The sequence below is a fragment of the Misgurnus anguillicaudatus genome, chromosome 25, assembly GCF_027580225.2.
Source record: "Misgurnus anguillicaudatus chromosome 25, ASM2758022v2, whole genome shotgun sequence".
NCBI classification, from domain to species: Eukaryota; Metazoa; Chordata; class Actinopteri; order Cypriniformes; family Cobitidae; genus Misgurnus; species Misgurnus anguillicaudatus.
The window spans coordinates 9,666,600-9,684,960 of NC_073361.2; the positions used below are offsets into that span (position 1 = coordinate 9,666,600).

The window sequence follows — 18,361 nt, forward strand, 5'->3', positions numbered from 1 at the left end:
GCCCCTTTTGAATTTCTTCCTACAAAGTCAGTTCATGTTTTCTGCTCTTGCTGCTCTTCATGTAACAACCCCAAAAGCAATGCTGGCTACAAGTAAAGAGTGCTTTCATCTGAATTAGGAATTAATTAGGAATTAATTCAAAGACAAAAAGTTACTTTTGATGTACGTTTTTTTCTAGAATATTTGGTTATCTTGAAACATGAGCTATGTTTCTGCATCTTCTGCAGTTGATACAGTTGATGTGCGTGTTCATTAGGTATTACCTTGATCATACAGTATCAGTCCAAAAGAGAGCTTTCAGAGGTGCAACATCTTAATACATTTTAATGAATGACTAAAGACATATAACTGTGCACAATATAACCAGGAACATGTATCTGGAATGTAAATAGTGTCAAGTTTAATTTTCATGTAGTCTAAAACAGGCAGAGTCACACCAAACAGTGAAAAGCTGCAAATATGAGCCGTGTGGATCAAAAACTTCACCTGTCGATGTATATGACATTCCAGCATGGACCGGAGGAAAGTGCTGAACCCGTCTGGGAATTTGACGTCAGAGGAGATGCACTTCGCCCACGGCCGTACCTTCTCATTCGTAAAATTTCCCCCAGGAACATAATTCTTCATTCAGCCTTAGCTCATAAATGGAGGCTGGGGGTGTTTGGTTTTCTGGACTGAAGTGTTTTGTATATGCTCCAATAAGGTTAGAGATGACAGCTTCCAGGACCTGATAAATCACCTCAAGATCACCTCTCATCATTGCAATGCAATCTATCCCACCTCACTAAGACAACTGTTAGACAAAATCCACAGATGAGTTTGTAGCACTGTTCACAAGCCTGTTGATATTACTATTTTGTAATTTGCAATAGGTTATTCCAGAGGAGCCCTTGCAATGTGTGTGATAGGAAAAATCTTTCTTTTGTACTTTAAAGAGTTTTGAATTTATTCTTTATAAATCTGATCAAACTAAAAATGTAATACTACTTTATAGGTACTCAAGATTAACTCCTTCCCCGCCACTGACGAGTTATCTCGTTAATTAAGAGAAAACATTTCCCTGCCAATGAAGCTTCCCTGACGAGTTTTTAAGGTAATCTTTAATTGTAAAACAGGAGTATCCGTGCCTCTGTGCCCAGCCACAATTCTTCTGGCATCCCTCTTCCTTCTTATCTCCCCTTACACTGCTCATTATTTTTGTTCTGTTCTGTTAAAGGTGCAATCTGTAAGATATTTGCAGTAAAATGTCCAAAAACCACTAGGCCAGTGTTATATATTTTGTCCAGCTGATTACTATCAATATCTGTAATGTTTTCAACTACTTGTAAATTGTGAAAAAATTTCCATTCAAAACAGTGACACGGGGCAGTGCAGACGTTAATATCCATGTGACCCTTTGTCACCGCCTTTACTGACTTAAAACCACATGACAACAGTGGTCGAGTTCGAAAAAATAAAATGGCGGCCAAGTAAGCGACTGGAGCACAAATTTAGTGTAAATAAATGTTTTACAAATTTTAATTGCATTTCTAGCGAGAAATTAGTATTGTTGTTTTCAAATATGTGATTAGTTATCACAAAGGTGCTCTCTGTTTATATTTCAAACACGCTGCCTTTGAAGTGCATCTGAAAGTCTTTCTCTGAGCTGCCTTCATGCCTCCGAAGTCATTTCCTCATGAGGCAGCGAGGCAACAAGTCACTGCCTTGAGTTTTCGGACGCAGACAGTGTCGTGGACAAATGCGGAACTATGCGATAGCGCCTGTATGGCTACGCGCTTTCTTATGGACTTATGGATTACTCTTTTCCTGGTTGTGTCAGCAAAGACAGCTCCTGTAAGCGTACGGGCCAACCAAACGACCCAAGAAGAGTTTGGAACAAAACGAGGGAGGATCAATTTGTTGTTGCATTATCTAGATAGAGAGAGCTTCACGACAACATTTAACTCAGGGCTTCTCAAATAGTGGGGCGGGACCCCCAGGGGGGGCTCGAAGCGACACCAGGGGGGGCGCACGAGACTCCAGGGAAAATACTTTTTCAGGAAGTGATTTTTAAAGACATTACACCCCAATCACGCTGATAAGCCGCTTGTGTTTTTTATTATTATTTATTGATTATATATTAAATTTTTCAGTATCAAATGGTCAAAAAATATTATACTTTAAATAAAGATTGATTTTTTTATTTCAGACAAATTGATGCATTTTAAGTCTTTTCTGTTACAGACTAAAAAACAATGTTAATAAAGTTATTCTTTGTTGTAAGTTGATCGATATTTCTTTTTTTGTGTTTTCTTTTTGTGTTTTCTCAATGTTAATAAGGATACAATGTTTTGCAGATGTGTAATTTTATAGACAAATTATACTCTTTACAGTCGCAGCGGAGAGTTGGGGGGGGGGGGGGCGTGAAATTTTTACCTAGTCCTAGGGGGGGCGTGACAGAAAATAATTGAGAAGCACTGATTTAACTAGACCGAGATTCTGATCCTGCTTGTGTTTTACGCGATGGGTGAGTTGTTTTGATTCGTAACCCTTCAAAAAACGTATGCTATTATATTGATCACAACATTAGTGTGTCGATTGTAATCAGCGCGTCTTCCCGCGGACGATATGCACATCAAGAGGTATTGCACAGCAATATAAATGGTCATTTTAAGACACTTCACAATAAGATTTGTACTGTCAATACATTATGTGAAAAATCAGATTGTAAGTTGAAAACTTAATTCTGTGCTGTGTTTACCATCGAATTTGGACTAATACTGTAATATCTATGACTAACAATTTCGTTTTGAACATCACATATAAACTTACATAATGAAATAAACAATGTCATCAAAAGCAACATTTATAAGACTTGATTACCTTATCCATCAACGTGATTTCTCGTTTGCGTCTGATTGATGGCCATCAGCAGTTGAGTTAAAGACTACAAATCCCATAATTCCACGCTGCTTCAGAGCGTCATTAAACAACGTCATTGTTATTGATTTGATCTGGCGCCATCTAGAGGCGCAGATAATACAAATTGCATCTTTAACGTTACTTAAACTTGGAGCTGGAGCCCGACCTGAGATTCGAGCGAGAACAGCAAGCCAAGTTCGTTTACTGAACTTAATTGGCAGGCAACTCGTGAAACAATGAAAGTAAAACAATCTGCCAAAATATGGTTTTACACGTCTACTTAAATAAGGGCGTTATTAATTTTCCCAATGCATAGTTCTTTGATCTTTATTTCCCAAAGGAAGATTTTCAGCACTTTTTTTTCGAACAGCAACTCAGCGACCCCCAAGGATACGCGATTTTTTTTAAGTTGAAACTGGTCCGCGGTGTATAAAAGGTTATTAGACCTCTGTTTTAGATTGAGGACTTCATGCTGATCAAAAAGACCTAATACATAAAAAAGCTGTGCATAACAGCGCCTTTGCAATTCATAATCGGTTTCAGACAGTGGCGGTCTGTGTATTTCACACCAGTTAACTCATTAATTAAAAGAGAACGCGTCCCTGCCAATGACGAGTTTTTTCGGATCTCTGTATTTCCGCTTTTATCCACCATGTGGCGCTCTTACCCAATGTATAAAACCCGAAAGCAACCCCTTAGGGCAAACAGTTCAAACTCTGTGTATTTGTTTTGATCATCGCTCTGAATCTGATCTCTATCAAAAGTCATACACAAAAATGCAATTATCTGGGAACTTTTTTTAAACTGCTGGTAATTTATTTTATTTAAAAAAGACACTACAAAATGAGACACAGCGAATATTATATAGAAACCCATTAGAAATGAAGTCAAACTTTTTTGTTGCTAAAGAAATCGCATAAATGGTTCTTGAAAAAGCTTACCACGTGTGGGTTATTATTCTCCATGGTTGCATAACAGCAACCCAACATTGGGTCATTTTTAACCCAGCACAGGGTAAGTTTAACCCAGCATGTGTCCAATATTTACCCATTATGGGTCAAAAATAACCCAGACATTTTTAGAGTGTGGGTGTCAATCCAATCAAATGATACGGAAACGCTTACGTCATTGTAAACCTGCTAGGTGGTCCCGGTAACACCAACTCGAAATCTAATTGGTTAATGCAATGATTTCATTGCCATTTATCTTAAGCTGAAGGCGCCTGCACTGTTCGTTCTGAAGGCCTAGGCAGATTTTTTTGAAGAATCAAAAGTATAACAAATGACATTGTTGACAGTCTATTGTTCAAAGATAATGCAAAGAGTTTTTCAAAAGTTTACTATTAAAAAGTGATATTCACAAAATTGACATTTTATAAATATTATTTGCTTACTATGGATATTTGTAAACAAAATGCATCCTCCTTTTTTCCTCAAGAAGAGTTTGATCACTTTGTTCTACAGGTTAACAATAAGTGCCTTTCTATAGCCATAGAGGCTAATGCTAAAAGTCAAGACTTGTCAGTAGACTTCTGACATAAGTTTTAATTCATTGTAGCACTGAGAATGTCCGTTCGACTGAAGCAGTGGACACAGGAAAAGTCACCGCCAAACATGTCAAAACGTACAGCTGTCACATGCTCTCACACAGATTTCTATGCTGAAGGAAATCAAGGATTTCAACAGGATTTTTGCCTTCAAAATCATTCATGGCATACATTACAGCCAGTTTTGTTTATATCCAGGACATATCGCATGGTGTTCCATGACTCTGCGTTAAGCTGCGCTGTATGCAAGATGTTTTTCAATATGTTTGAAACTGTTGCACTCTAAAAATGTCTGGGTTATTTTTGACCCAAAATGGTTAAATATTAGACAGAACACACTGCTGGGTTAAAACTGATCCAATGCTGGGTTGTTTTAACCCAACTGCTGGGTTATTATGTTGCATAACATCAACCCAACATTGGGTCATTTTTAACCCAGCATGCTTACGTCATTGTAAACCTGCTAGGTGGCCCTGGTGACACCAACTCGAAATCTAATTGGTTAATGCAATGATTTCATTGCCATTTATATTAAGCTGAAGGCGCCTGCACTGTTCGTTCTGAAGGCCTAGGCAGATTTCTTTGACCATGTCAGTCGCTGTCTGAAATCAGATTGGATAAATGCTCTATCATAAATATACACTATTGGAATCAGCGCAACCAAGAGAAAAGCTATGAAATCAAGTTAATAGACTATTATGGGATTCATTTAATACACATTCATGGAAAAATATTAGGGGTGCACTGATAAATCGGCCGATGATGCTTCTCAATGAATTACGGTGAAATGCCGCTACATCCAAAAGCCTGCAGACAAAGAACCATTACACACGCAGCTCCAGGAAATGGCTTAATGATATATTTATATTGCTGTTCTTCAAACCTTTTCAGGCATTTTCATGATAATAAAGAATATTTTTTAATTTTTGATTATGTTTGACAAGTGTTGCTTTTTCAAATGCATATTATAAACAACTCAAACTAACAGTGTTTTTAGATTGATAGGACTTACCGATCAAAAGCCGTAGTACATGAAACAGCTATGAATAATATTGGCTGTGCGATTCAGAATAGTTATCGGCCACGCATTATTAGTGTATATCGGCATTTATCGGTGCACCCCTAAAAATATATTTAAATATAAATCAGTGATTCAGATAGTGTTTAGGCCAGCAGAGAAGGCTTTGCTGACCCTGACGGCCAACCACTAATTTCAGACATGTATTATAAGTATGAATCACAATTAATCGTCCCAGCCCTACAGAAAGGGTGACCAATAGTACTCATTAAAAAAGCCAAAATATGTGGATACATGCTTTCTGTCTGGACAGTGATAATATGCACATTACATGTGATAAAAATTGAATAGATCTTGGGAATGTTTTCCAGCAAGGAGCAACAAGATTTTATAAGTGCTTAACTGTAGACACTGTAGACAAGCATTGTGAATAACTAAATTTCAGTATAATATAAAAAAAAGTTCAGTGATTCATTGTGCTCAGTTTTATTAAGCTAATTTCAATCACCAAGTACACAGAAACATGACGATTCACAAAAATCATCCTACATCAGAACACACAGTATTTTCACACTTCAGAAAGTTTGGATGTAGTGTTGCTTACAGTTCTCTGGGATTGACAGCTAAGGAACACAGCATGCGCATCTGCATTAACGTGTTCCCGCAGAATGCACGGACAATCACATAATGTTCTAGAAAACTGCAAAAAACTCAATGTTGTTATATTAATGTGGAACACATCAAACCCGCTCGCGTCAGAAAAAGAACAACTCTATTGAGGGAACGTAACGGGGTGAGCCAATTCGCTGAAAGCTCTATAAAAGTTGCCAAAAAACTATAAGAACATTTGCAGTGATTATACAATTAGAAAAGTTTAATTGCTCATGACTCTTACTCATTCTTCAGCTGTTATCTGTAATATCTGCCAATGCATTGCTTACCCCAAACATAAGCAATATACCATTATTTAAGCTAACAGGAACATTATTCTTCGCCCTATATCATGGGTCTTCAACAGGGGGTCTAGAAAACTTTTTTTTTTGGGGGGGGGGGTCCTCCAAATATTGAAATTTGGAAAAATGTAATTAGGCTTTAAGCAAAATTCCGTTAATAGGTTAATAATAAAAACTTAAAATGAATAAAATCTATTTATTCATTTAAAATGTTATTTAGTATGATTTATATCCTAGTAATGTAATCATCATAACAAAGTATGTGTTATTAAAGGATTAGTCAATTTTCTTAAAAAAATCCAGATAATTTACTCACCACAATGTCATCCAAAATGTTGATGTCTTTCTTTGTTCAGTCGAGAAGAAATTATGTTTTTTGAGGAAAACATTCCAGGATTTTTCTCATTTTAATGGACTTTAATGGACCCCAACACGTAACAGTTTTAATCTAGTTTAAAATTGCAGTTTCAAAGGACTCAAAAAAATCCCAAACGTGGCATAAGGGTCTTATCTAGCAAAACAATTGTCATTTTTGACAAGAAAAATAAAAATATGCACTTTTAAACTACAACTTCTCATCTATCTCCACTCCTGTGACCCACCAGCGCAACCTCACGTAATGACGTAGAAAGGTCACGTGTTACATATATGAAACTGACACTGATATTAAACTGACACAAAGACATTAATTAGTATCATTCGACATACAACAAAGTCAGGACGGTCCTCTTTATTCACACTTGTAAACACTGGGGTGTAGTTTCGCATACGTCATCCGTGACTTTTCGGCGTGATGACATATTTCGTGAGGTCGCGCTGGCGCATCACATGACCGAAGATAGACGAGTCGTTCTAGCATATTTTTTATTTTTCTTGTCAAAAATGACAATCGTTTCGCTAGATAAGACCCTTATGCCTCGTTTGAGATCGTTTAGAGTCCTTTGAAACTGCAATTTTAAACTGCATTAAAACTGTTACGTGTTGGGGTCCATTAAAGTCCATTAAAATTAGAAAAATCCTAGAATGCTTTCCTCAAAAAACATAATTTCTTCTCGACTGAACAAAGAAAGACATCAACATTTTGGATGACATGGTGGTGAGTAAATTATCTGTTTTTTTTTTAAGAAAATTGACTAATCCTTTAATAATAATACATCCAGTCTTAAATTGATACTGGGGGTCCCTTTTCCTCCTCTCAATCCATTAAGGGGTCCTTGGCCTGAAAAAGGTTAAAGACCTTTGCACAATACTTTTCAAACATCCTTAAAGTTTCACCTTAGTTATTCAAATCCGCAATGGACATCGCAGAAAGGCTAACAAGAAGCTTCTGCCAAATGCCTTTCATTTAAATAAAGGAGAAGTGCTTCACAAACTGTTCAACACGGAAGTTAATGAGGCAGACTCTCACAATCGACAGCACAAAAACATCTATGTGTTAGAAAAAGTTGGACAGTGTTGTCAAAGGCACACTATTTTCATTTCATGGTCATTAGTTAAGTTGGTGATTAGGTAACCTAATAAACCTTTTGCTGGATAAACCTTTGTTTCGTAAAAGCCATTTTGGGCTTATTCAACTCCAGTGTGTGCACTCCTGACATCATTACATAATACTCGCTTGCTATCTTCCCCGGCTAATGGCCAATTTTGCGCTTTTGTTGTGTGGATCTCCTTTTTTGGTGAACTTTAAATGGGAAAGGAAATGAAATAGGGTGTTGTGGGAATAAAAGAGCAAATCAAGCACAGAACTGAACAGTCATGCTCTGTTGTATCTGCCGCAAGATGCTTCATCACTACAGTCATTGAAAAATGGGAAACGGGCCACGTGTGCAGCTGTTGGAAAACGTGGAATAGACAGTCTGGTGTTATGTAAATTGCTTGGGAAGATTACAGGCCTCAAGTGTGCGTTGTGGTGTTAGATGTTTGCGAATTTATGGGTCAGGAACGCAGAATGGAAAAAGGTGTTTGTTGTGGTTTCTCCCACAGACATTCTTCACAATCATCCTTGATTTGGCTCGGATGGAGACAACAATCGGCCAAACAGCGAAATGGTAAACAACAGTTGGCTGCCATCAAAAGGCCGGGATGATTATCTCGAGTATCACTCCAGATTTGTTCTGTGGTTGTGGAAATGTGCAGAATTTGTTCGAGCTCCTCATTTAAAGTGAATCTGTGGTGCGCACAGGGAAGATTAAAATGGACGAGGTTCTTTAACAGCTGTCACTGCTGTGTTTGGGGGAAAATACGGCTACGCTACATATTGAAGCGGAAGTAAACAGATTCGTTGCACGCGTAGACTCACGGGCCATGACAAACCCATTAGCAGCCTTTTCCTGCCAGTGTTTGCTTTTTAGTCACTGAAGGGACAAAGCATAGATCATTAGCAGGGGTTGGGTCGCTGTATTAGACATAAGTGGCATGTATTTGTGTGTTTACGGAGTCAAAAACCGCAACTAAATTCACTGTTAGTAAAACCACCTGTCGGGTCTGACATTTGAACATTATTACTGTTATCCCACCAAAACAGCGGGAATCAAGTCGCTGGGCGAAAAATGACTGCATACTTCCTGACAACAAGCAATGTTCTGGTTATAACCTTTATAAAATGTTGACTTGCCATTCAAGGAAAAACGCAGATCTGTCCTTTGTGGAGTCCAAAGATAGCTTGTTTTACATATGCGGACGATTAAATCGAAAGACAATAGAAAGCGTCTCTCTGGGACTTGCACACCGAGAATAAAAGAGCATGGGCTGACTTTAATGACGAAAAGTTTACAAGAAACATCAAAATCAATCATTCGCCATTGTTCTAAACAATTGAGTCACAAAAGGAGGAAGTACAAACATATTTAGTGTCAAAGATGAACATGAGATCAAGTGTCTGGGAACAACTGCTGAGACAATGTTGGACGGATAGTAAGGTAGAAGGGAAGTTCAAGTGTAAATGTGTAACGTAGTTTACACCGCCCATAAAAATCACTTAGCAGTTACTCTTATGTTACTTGTTTCTAGGGAAAAGTAGAAATATTTGAATAAACTTCAAGGTTTCCTGCGAATAATGTGTTAGTTAAGGTGGTTCCGAGGGCGTGGCAATCAAAGGGGCGTATACGTCATGATGAAAATTAAAATATTTTTATTTAAAACACTCAAATAAAACTTAATTTTGAAGAAACTATGACAAAAATGAACACATACTAGATTATTAATAAATTAAATGGTTTTTTATCTCTAACGGGAATAGCTGCGTGGTGAAGTGAAACTAAAGGTTAATAAACACAAACTAAAGCAGATGTTGTGGAATGTCTCGTCTGTTGAACAATGATAGATGGTGCAAAAATTTTAAAAACTGATTATTTCCCACTATTAATGACATTATCTTAAAGGAGTGTAACTACTGTAGCATGTTAATAATGCACATAAATAAAATGAGCAAGAGCGCTCAACAATCATATCTAATCAACAGGCACGTAAAACCTAGCTAAGCAGGTTGCTCAAACAACAAAATCACCAGCTAACTTAATTTAAAATTAGAAGAACTATAGAAGAATACAATAACAGGCTTAAATAAACCCAAAACATAAGTCCACTTACAGTTCTCATGGACACGCGTTTTATCAACTGGTTATCCTCCAGACATGACGAAGCACGTCTTATCTCATTTCGGCCATGTGGTGCGCATGCATGCTCGCGGTGTGAAGCACGTCTGCGCTATTCTCCTAGATGTTTTATCAACTGGCTAGTTATCCTCCAGACAGTGACGGTCCGGACCACGTCTTTCTCATTTCAGCCGAGTGGCGCGCGTCCCCGCTCGCGGTGTGATGCGCGTACGCGCTTTTCTCCGAGATGCACTTGACGGCCTTTTTTGCAACTATTTTTTTTTTGGACGACCTAGTTAAGGCGGTAGGGTTTTCAAGCTTAGGCGGACCGCCTTAACTGAAATGTGCTGCTGGAAACCCTGAACTTTATATTGCTCTTTTTATATACCAACAGTTCATTAAAGTGAATATTTATTTTTATTACATGCCTCTTTGGAATGCTTGATTTTGATTGGCCAGTTGCGACATTTGCAGGTTTGTTATTCCCAGATAACAACCGCTCAAAACTAATAACACACGGTAAGCCAGATCACTTTGACAGGTACAGTTTAATATTACACAAAAATAAATATAAATATGTCTTTGGCACCTTCATAATCATAACATGACACATGCCATGAACAGGAAGCAGATTTTATGCATGTTTATGACAACTGTCATTAAGTGTCATTCGGTCAATTATGATGTCATTTTTAAAGCAACACTATGTAGTTTCCATGTAAAAATGACTTACAGCTCCCCCATGTGGTTGAAAAGCGCAACAGTGCCTGATATCAGACACTCTTCTGCAGGTAGGGGGAGGGGCGGGGCTGTGTTTCCTACCCTCCACCGCCACTTTCAGAGTGTGCTTGTAGCAGCTAGGAGGCTGCTCAGGTTGCAGCAACAGTACAATTTGTCCAGTTAAAAGTTGTTCTATCACTGAACTAATTTTAGAGACATTATTTAAAGGTAAAAAAACTACATGGTGTTGCTTTAATGCAAAGATGACATTGTTTGAGATGTCTTTGTTATGACAACTTGACATTAAGGAATGCATCATAACTTGTCATGTCAACTTGACATTACCAAGACAACATAATTGACCACTTTTACCAGTGATACAAATTTAATTTGTCATTAAAATGTCATTAAGCGTTAATACTCTGTAAAATAGTTTTATACCAGCATCATGAATATTTGTGACAGAAAGTAGGGACACAAGTCGGATCTGGGGCATTTTAAGTTATTTACTGAAAAGTAATTCTGAAAGTGTAGTCTCTATTTCTGAAAGTGTAGTCCCTGTAAAGCCGTTTTGAGATACAGATGTTCTAGCATCATATGTAGTATTTTGTTACAGAAGTCCGGATGACTACATGCAAAAAATAAACAGGACTTTTTACCTTTGTGTTGATCAAAAGTCGAATCCAGTCTGTTTCAGATGTGTGAATCATCCAATGACCATTTTTGTCCACAACTGCATATAATCCGTGAAATATAGATATATAGCCTATTGTTCAGATTTCACATGAACGTCTGATAATAGAATATAATATAAAAGCTGAGGACTATTTACGTCGTAACACTGTATATGAGATTACACTTTAGGTTCCGGTAAACACATGAAACCGCCTTCAAAGTTTGTATTTAACCCTCTGGGGTCCGACCATTTCAGGACACTGGCAGAGGTTGTGAGATGCTCTTACATTTCGTCTTTTTTCAGTTGCTTTAAAACATAATAATGACAAGTGTCTCATAACACTGCGTTCAGCACAAATTGGGCTACCATATTATGTAAGCTACATGTATGTACATGTTTGTATTTTTGAGAGAAAAATGTTTATGTGTGGTTTTTGAAAAAGCAAAAGTCACTGATATAAGTCCACAAAACCCATACTAAACATGTTTTAACAAGACTTTTTTCTTTAAAATGATGTGAAAATCATTCTGCCTACTCATTCACATATAACAATATATTGATTTAGAAATTGTAAGACACTTTTTGTTTAGAGGGGCTGTATTCGAGAAGGATTGGTTGACAGCTAAGGAAACAAAAGACTCGCATATTGAGCTGCATAATGAGCCTTTAGGCACGAAATGTGAGAGGGAACTACAGTAAAGAATGTGAGGACAAATAAATGTATACATGTTTACACGTTTTTTTTGCGAAGAAGTACTTTTGGTGTGTGTTCGACTTCATGCTGCGCTGCAAGAACTGACAGGCGGATGACGTCAAAGTAAAGCGAGAGTGAGTTGAAATTAGACTACTCCGTAATATTTCTTGAATAGCTCTCACGGTACTTTGATGTCATCCGACTGCGGTGCCGCATAAAGTCGAACAAGCCAGTGACGCGGCTGACGTACGAAGCGGCTGAGATTTTCAATGGAGGGACAGAAAGCTCTCGGAAAAAAATCTAACATTACAACATCTTAAACATAAGGGTAAGTCATTAATGACATTATTTTCATTTTTGGGTGAACTATCCCTATTAAGTAGCCCCGCTGTTCCCTTTGGGGGCTGGGGCAAAAACAAAACAAAGAAAAAGCAGCTTATCCAGTATGTTAATACACACAGACAATGACGCCCCCGCTGCATGCTAGAATGTCTGGAAAAACAAGCCAATTTCAATCGCAAAATTTACGCTTTTAAATATACAAAAACTGAAACATGGAGAGGCTTCTTCGTGATATCAACTAACAGATTCTGCAAAAAAACGAAAATCACCAATTTTGAAAAAAAAAACGTTCTTTCTCATTATTTGAAAGTTGTGCTACCGACTTGTGTCACTGGTTTCCGTGATGGGTCACATTTTTCTTGACCTCAACTATATCGGTACAAATATAATTTGTCATTAAATTGTCATTAAGTGTTAAAACTCAAATGTCAAATAGTTTTATAACAACATCCTGAATATTCTTCAGTTCATAATGTTTTTTAAAGTTTCCTCCATGTGTTTAAGAAATAAAATCAATCATTCAATAATAATAATAATTAAAATTGATTTATATTATATTTATATGATTTATATTTTATTACATTTGGAGACTGATTCACCTAAAATTAAATGAAAACAATACAATAATGAGTTAAGCCATGCAGCGTTACATCCATATCGCAGAAAAAACAGTTAATTACATTCAATTAATTAATTAAATGTTTTCTATGTAAGAAAATTTCAGAACCCTCTGTGTGAGGAACAACAAGTACACTGTAAAAAACAACCTATAGAATTTACTCAAAAAAATTGTTGTAACAATTTGCACTCACTTTGTTTGAGTAAATTATATCCTATATATTTGATTAAAGAGTACCTAAATTTAATTACTATGATAAAGTAAAAAAAATTAGTTAAGGTCTACCTATTTTTTTCATAACTAATTACTTATAAAAAAATGAATAACATTAACCCTATTGGTATTAAGGCACAGATCTATTAAATTATTATTAATAATGATAAGCCATTAAGAAACATTACATATTACTTATTCAGAGAGGGTTGAATAAGGAAATAGTCATACACAAGATTGCATAAATTGTTTGATTTATTGAACAAATAACATTCTGTAAACATTAAAAACTAATTATTGTAATTACAAAATAACCACAATACATTTAAAGTGAAATACAATATATCATAGTTTTACATAAAGCTTCTTGAACATATTATTTCATAAAAAAATAAACCAAACTCTTCTAGAGATGTTAAAAAACCATAAAAAGCAAGATTCCTAAATACTGTTCTTCACGTTATCATTAGAAAATTAAAGAAGACAATAATATGAGAGGAAAAACTGATCTCATTTACCTCAGAAGACTAGCATGCTATATCGATACAAACAAACATTTCAACTTCATTTAAAACTTATTAAGTGCAAAAATACAACTTCATATTATGCTATAACTCACAGTACACGTGCATAAAACATTGAACACTAACAAGAAGTACTTACATTCAATTTTAAGTGATTCAACTTCATTTACAAGTCTCATATATAACATATGAACTCCGAAATACTTTTTTGAACAGACATTAAAAAGCGAAAGGCAACGTTAAGTATATATCCGTAAATGATAATAATAATAATAATAAAATGGCTTCATAAATAGATCCCTTCTAAAACAAAACTCAATATATTAACAGATAAATGCAAGAAAACTTTTACATTAATTATCTAGCTTCGACAGCTTTACCGTTGTTTGTTTGTCTGCTCGACGCCCTCCCGTCTGTATCGTACATCAACCGTCCGCTGCTCTCTCTCGTCACGTGGCTTGCTCAAGTTCAACCACTCATATTGAGCAGCTCCGCTGTTCACGAGATTCAGACATGTAAATAATAATAATGGAAGTTAATATTTTAATCATAAATATGGATTTTTATTCGTGCAAGGTGCAAGGTGCAAGAACTGGGCGATGTTTCATTCAAAGCTAACCTGACTGACATATTCTAACCTATCAATCTGTCAACAACAGAGACAGAGAAGCATGCAAATGACTAAACTTCTGGTAGATTTTACAGTTAACCAACTTAACATTTCCATTCATGATGATATCAACAAGTTAAATAAAAACTTACCTGTCAACAAATGGCAGTTCTCCCGCCGATATGATATGAAAAAATGGTGACTCGAGTCCCGCCTGGATGTTGATTCATGCGCACTTTGCGGTGCTAAGGCCAATATTGTGGGGTATATGTTACTTATTTTTTTAGTATTGAAGTTATTAATGTTTATTATTGGATAGTGAAGGTATAATATACCCATTATTTTTTATTTTACTTGCTAGCTTATATACTTAATTAAATTATAACTAATTTTCATGGGTTAAATTTAACACCCTCCAGAGTAATTTTTTACAGTGTATAGAACAAGAGTATTAACACTTTATGACATTTAAATGACAGTTTAATGTAATGTTAACCTATAAAGCTAGGTAGTTTCTTAAGTTTAATAATTATTATGATATGTCATGTTTATGACAGATTTATGACAAGTTATGATGTATTGGTTTATGTCAAGTTGTCATAACAAAGACATTTTAAACAATGTCAACTTTGCTTTAAAAATTACATAAAATGAAAACATAATGAAACATAATGAGATGTCATGATTATGAAGGTGTCATGTCAGTCTTATTAACACCCCTTCAAGTAAAGTGTTAACATGTCTTTTATATATTACAAAATTATTAAACCAAATAGCGTTTGTGACATTTGATCATCTTGTCTTATCTTAAAACTGAAAGTAAACAGGTTTTCATCGCTGAAGATTTGCATTCGTTAAAAATTGGCAAATAAAATATTTCAGATCAATATTTATTGTTCCTTACCTTAGGTAAAAAGCCATGTAATAAGCGGGATTATGTATAAGCACCCATTGGTTTTCGTGAAAAAAGCCCATTCAGTGTGACACAACACGGTCGCTGTGATAACAACCGACTGCCTAAACATTATCCTTTACAAAATCTTCATCTTTAGTTAAGCTTGTGTTTATGTCCAGATACAATCATATCATATGTTTACATTTAGTTTTATGTTTTGACATGACGTGCACTCTGATTCTTACACAAAGCTATCATATGGTTTTTAGTGCCATGGTCTACTTTTATGATGCTTGACAAATGATGTCATTGTAAGAAGCTGCATCTTCAAACATTCCCCTTTGTGTTTTACAAGCAGACAATTTTGGAACGACGAGGACTGGTAAATAATGACAGAAATGTAATTTTGGGGAACTGGATGCATTCCCCATGTACAAGAACAAAACATCTCAGTCCCACCATTGTAACTCGTGCATAAAAGCAGCAACTAAAGAGAGTGAGTATTTTGCACATCATCAACAGCATATTCTTTACTAACCTGGCACAGCTATCCTTCCTGATGTTGGGTGGTCCATTTCCAAAATAAGGCCATTGTGTGCAACCTGGGAATGGAGACAAAAGAACGTGAGCCAGTGATAATTATTCATGCTAGCTTTCTTTTCTTTACCCAGCGAGCGGTGAAACTGACAAACTGAAGCTACTACCTCGCTGTCTCCTTTCACGGACCACACAAAATTTAAAAGTTGACTTTTTCAACTTGACGTGACAGCTTTGAACGTACTCAACACAAACAGGGTTAAACTCACAGAAACGACAGCTCGAGATTTACGAAGACCAGCCAATTGTGTCATTACATGGCTTACATGCTGAAACTGATGTCTTACGTCAATTGTGGTTTTTTGTTGATTTTTTCCTTTTCAGTGTCCGTCTTTCTCAACTTGTCGTTACCCCGTAATCCTCCTATAACAAACTTTCATTGTTCCAAACCATTATGAGCGTCTTTCATCCGTGAAACACAAAGGCTGATCTTTTCTTTAGAATGGAAGTAAATGGGGAGAGACGCTGAACTTTTAAATGGCTGAAAAAGTACAGTGTAAGTATAAAATAGTCCAACAGACCGAAACATTAACGTGGGTTTTAAACACTTTCCACTGAACGTGTTGTCCTTTGCTGCGCAGCTGTCAAATCTAATATGGTTTCTTAAGACTTTTGCATCAGTTGCGATCGACTCTCGTCATGTCTCGCAACCAAATCCCACTCGTGCCAAACCTAACATGTCTGAAGTGACGTTTGATTTGAAAGTAGGAGCTGTAGTGACGTGTTCGAGTCTGACCTGGGTCATGTCCTGATACTAAACTCTTTCTTTCACCCTCTACTTTTCTATCAACACTATTCTATAAAGAATAAAATGTTTATAGTGGGATGGTTGAATTTCCCCTGAATCATGAATGCAGTTTTAGTCTTTTCTTTACACACTATTATCAGATGACTTGGAATGTGATAACGTACCACTTTTTAACACTCATTTATTACACCAACACTATCACGATTGGTTTAGGCACGATTGATTTAGGCAAAATCGCAATTTCACGATTTATCACGGTTCTTTTTCATGTTGTTTTTTAAAGACTATTTTCCATTACTGAGCCTTAATACAGCCACACTAATGCCCCCAATTAAAAAGGCAGTTTTTTATTCAAAGTGTGCATATTTTGAGAAATATTTGAAGAGTTTAGTTCCAAAACGCGATAAACGCCATTAAAAAAAAAAGAGTTACTGCCAGAATCAGTATTATATCAACACAGTCTCACCCCATGGCGTCAATATTTGACGACACTTGACCATGCGTCAATATGTTGACGCAGAGGGTATACCTTTCGCGGCATTTTTTGACGAACTGGGGACTTCAATACTATTAGGTACGCGAAATTAAGCAGTTGTCACCTGGCGTTGGGGTTAGGGTCAGGTTTGGGTAGGGATGTCATTATGTAAATCTAACCCTAAACCGACGCGAAAATGGTAAGAAAATAGGAAAGAGAATGCAACGGACCTAATAGTATTGAAGTCCCCAGCTCGTCAAAAATCGACGCGAAAGGTATACCCCCCGCGCCAACACACTGACGCATGGTCAAGCGCCGTCAAACACCGACGCCATGGGGAGAGACTGGGTTGATTATATCAGGTCAGTATTTAAAAGGAAATTCTTGATTTTACACAAAATGCAATATCCGCCATGTTATTCTGTCATCTTTTTTTTTCGTTTTTCCCCCAAAACGCAATAAACGCCAGTTCTCCTTTTCTGCAGAACGCAATAAATCCGCTCCACAAATTACAGCGCACCATTCCACACAATGTAAACAAACAATGGCGGTGCGTTGAGTACACGGAGTCCTATTTTTCCTCATCAACTTTGCACTTCGTGATCAACAAACAAACAAAAACAAAATAATACTTTAATGGCATTGATAAACCTGTGATGGTTTTCTGTGACGGGAACGTAACGTAAGCCATCAACATCTAATAATTTACGCGAGAGGCACTCAGGAGACCGTTGCTTGTTCTCCCGACAGCATCAAGTTCCTGTCATGATAACACATTAACCCCAGGGGATCTTATGAAAAATTTTACATTATTTTACTCAAAGTCAACGAAAATCGAGCAGGACCAAAACAATTTACAGCTGATCGCTGTGAAAAATGTTAAGCGACAACGTCAAGTATAACTGAAGCAATGACAGTGTCATTAATATAACAAAGTAAGTGTTTTGATTAATAGCATTAATGTTTATTTTTTATCAGTGTATACCACTAGTCAACTAAATTAATATAACATGGCAAAGATGAATGAACATTTATACATTGATTCAATAGATTTATTGCATATTGAAGAAAAAAACTGTCATATATTTATTGCATTTTGTGGAAAAAAACAATTAGTTTTTATAATAAATCTTTGAAAATCAAGTTATGGATTTGAATTTTTTATGTTTTATAACCTAAAGATGCTATGTGAAAGCTTGGAACAGAAAATAGTGGTTTTCATCTTGTCACTTTCTTG

At 36.4% G+C, this 18,361-nt stretch overlaps 1 protein-coding gene across 2 annotated transcripts in view; it reads right to left on the reverse strand.

The window, feature by feature from the left end:
• The window catches only part of sugct (succinyl-CoA:glutarate-CoA transferase), a 171,099-nt gene that overhangs the window by 13,423 nt on the left and 139,315 nt on the right, over positions 1-18,361 (reverse strand). The window contains exon 13 of one of the 2 annotated variants that reach the window (XM_055181747.2): positions 15,843-15,906. The exons of the other annotated variant lie outside the window; for it this stretch is intronic. Within the exon in view, the coding sequence (XP_055037722.1) occupies positions 15,843-15,906 (64 nt within the window). The remainder of the gene's footprint in view (positions 1-15,842; positions 15,907-18,361) is intronic. 2 annotated transcript variants of the gene reach the window in all.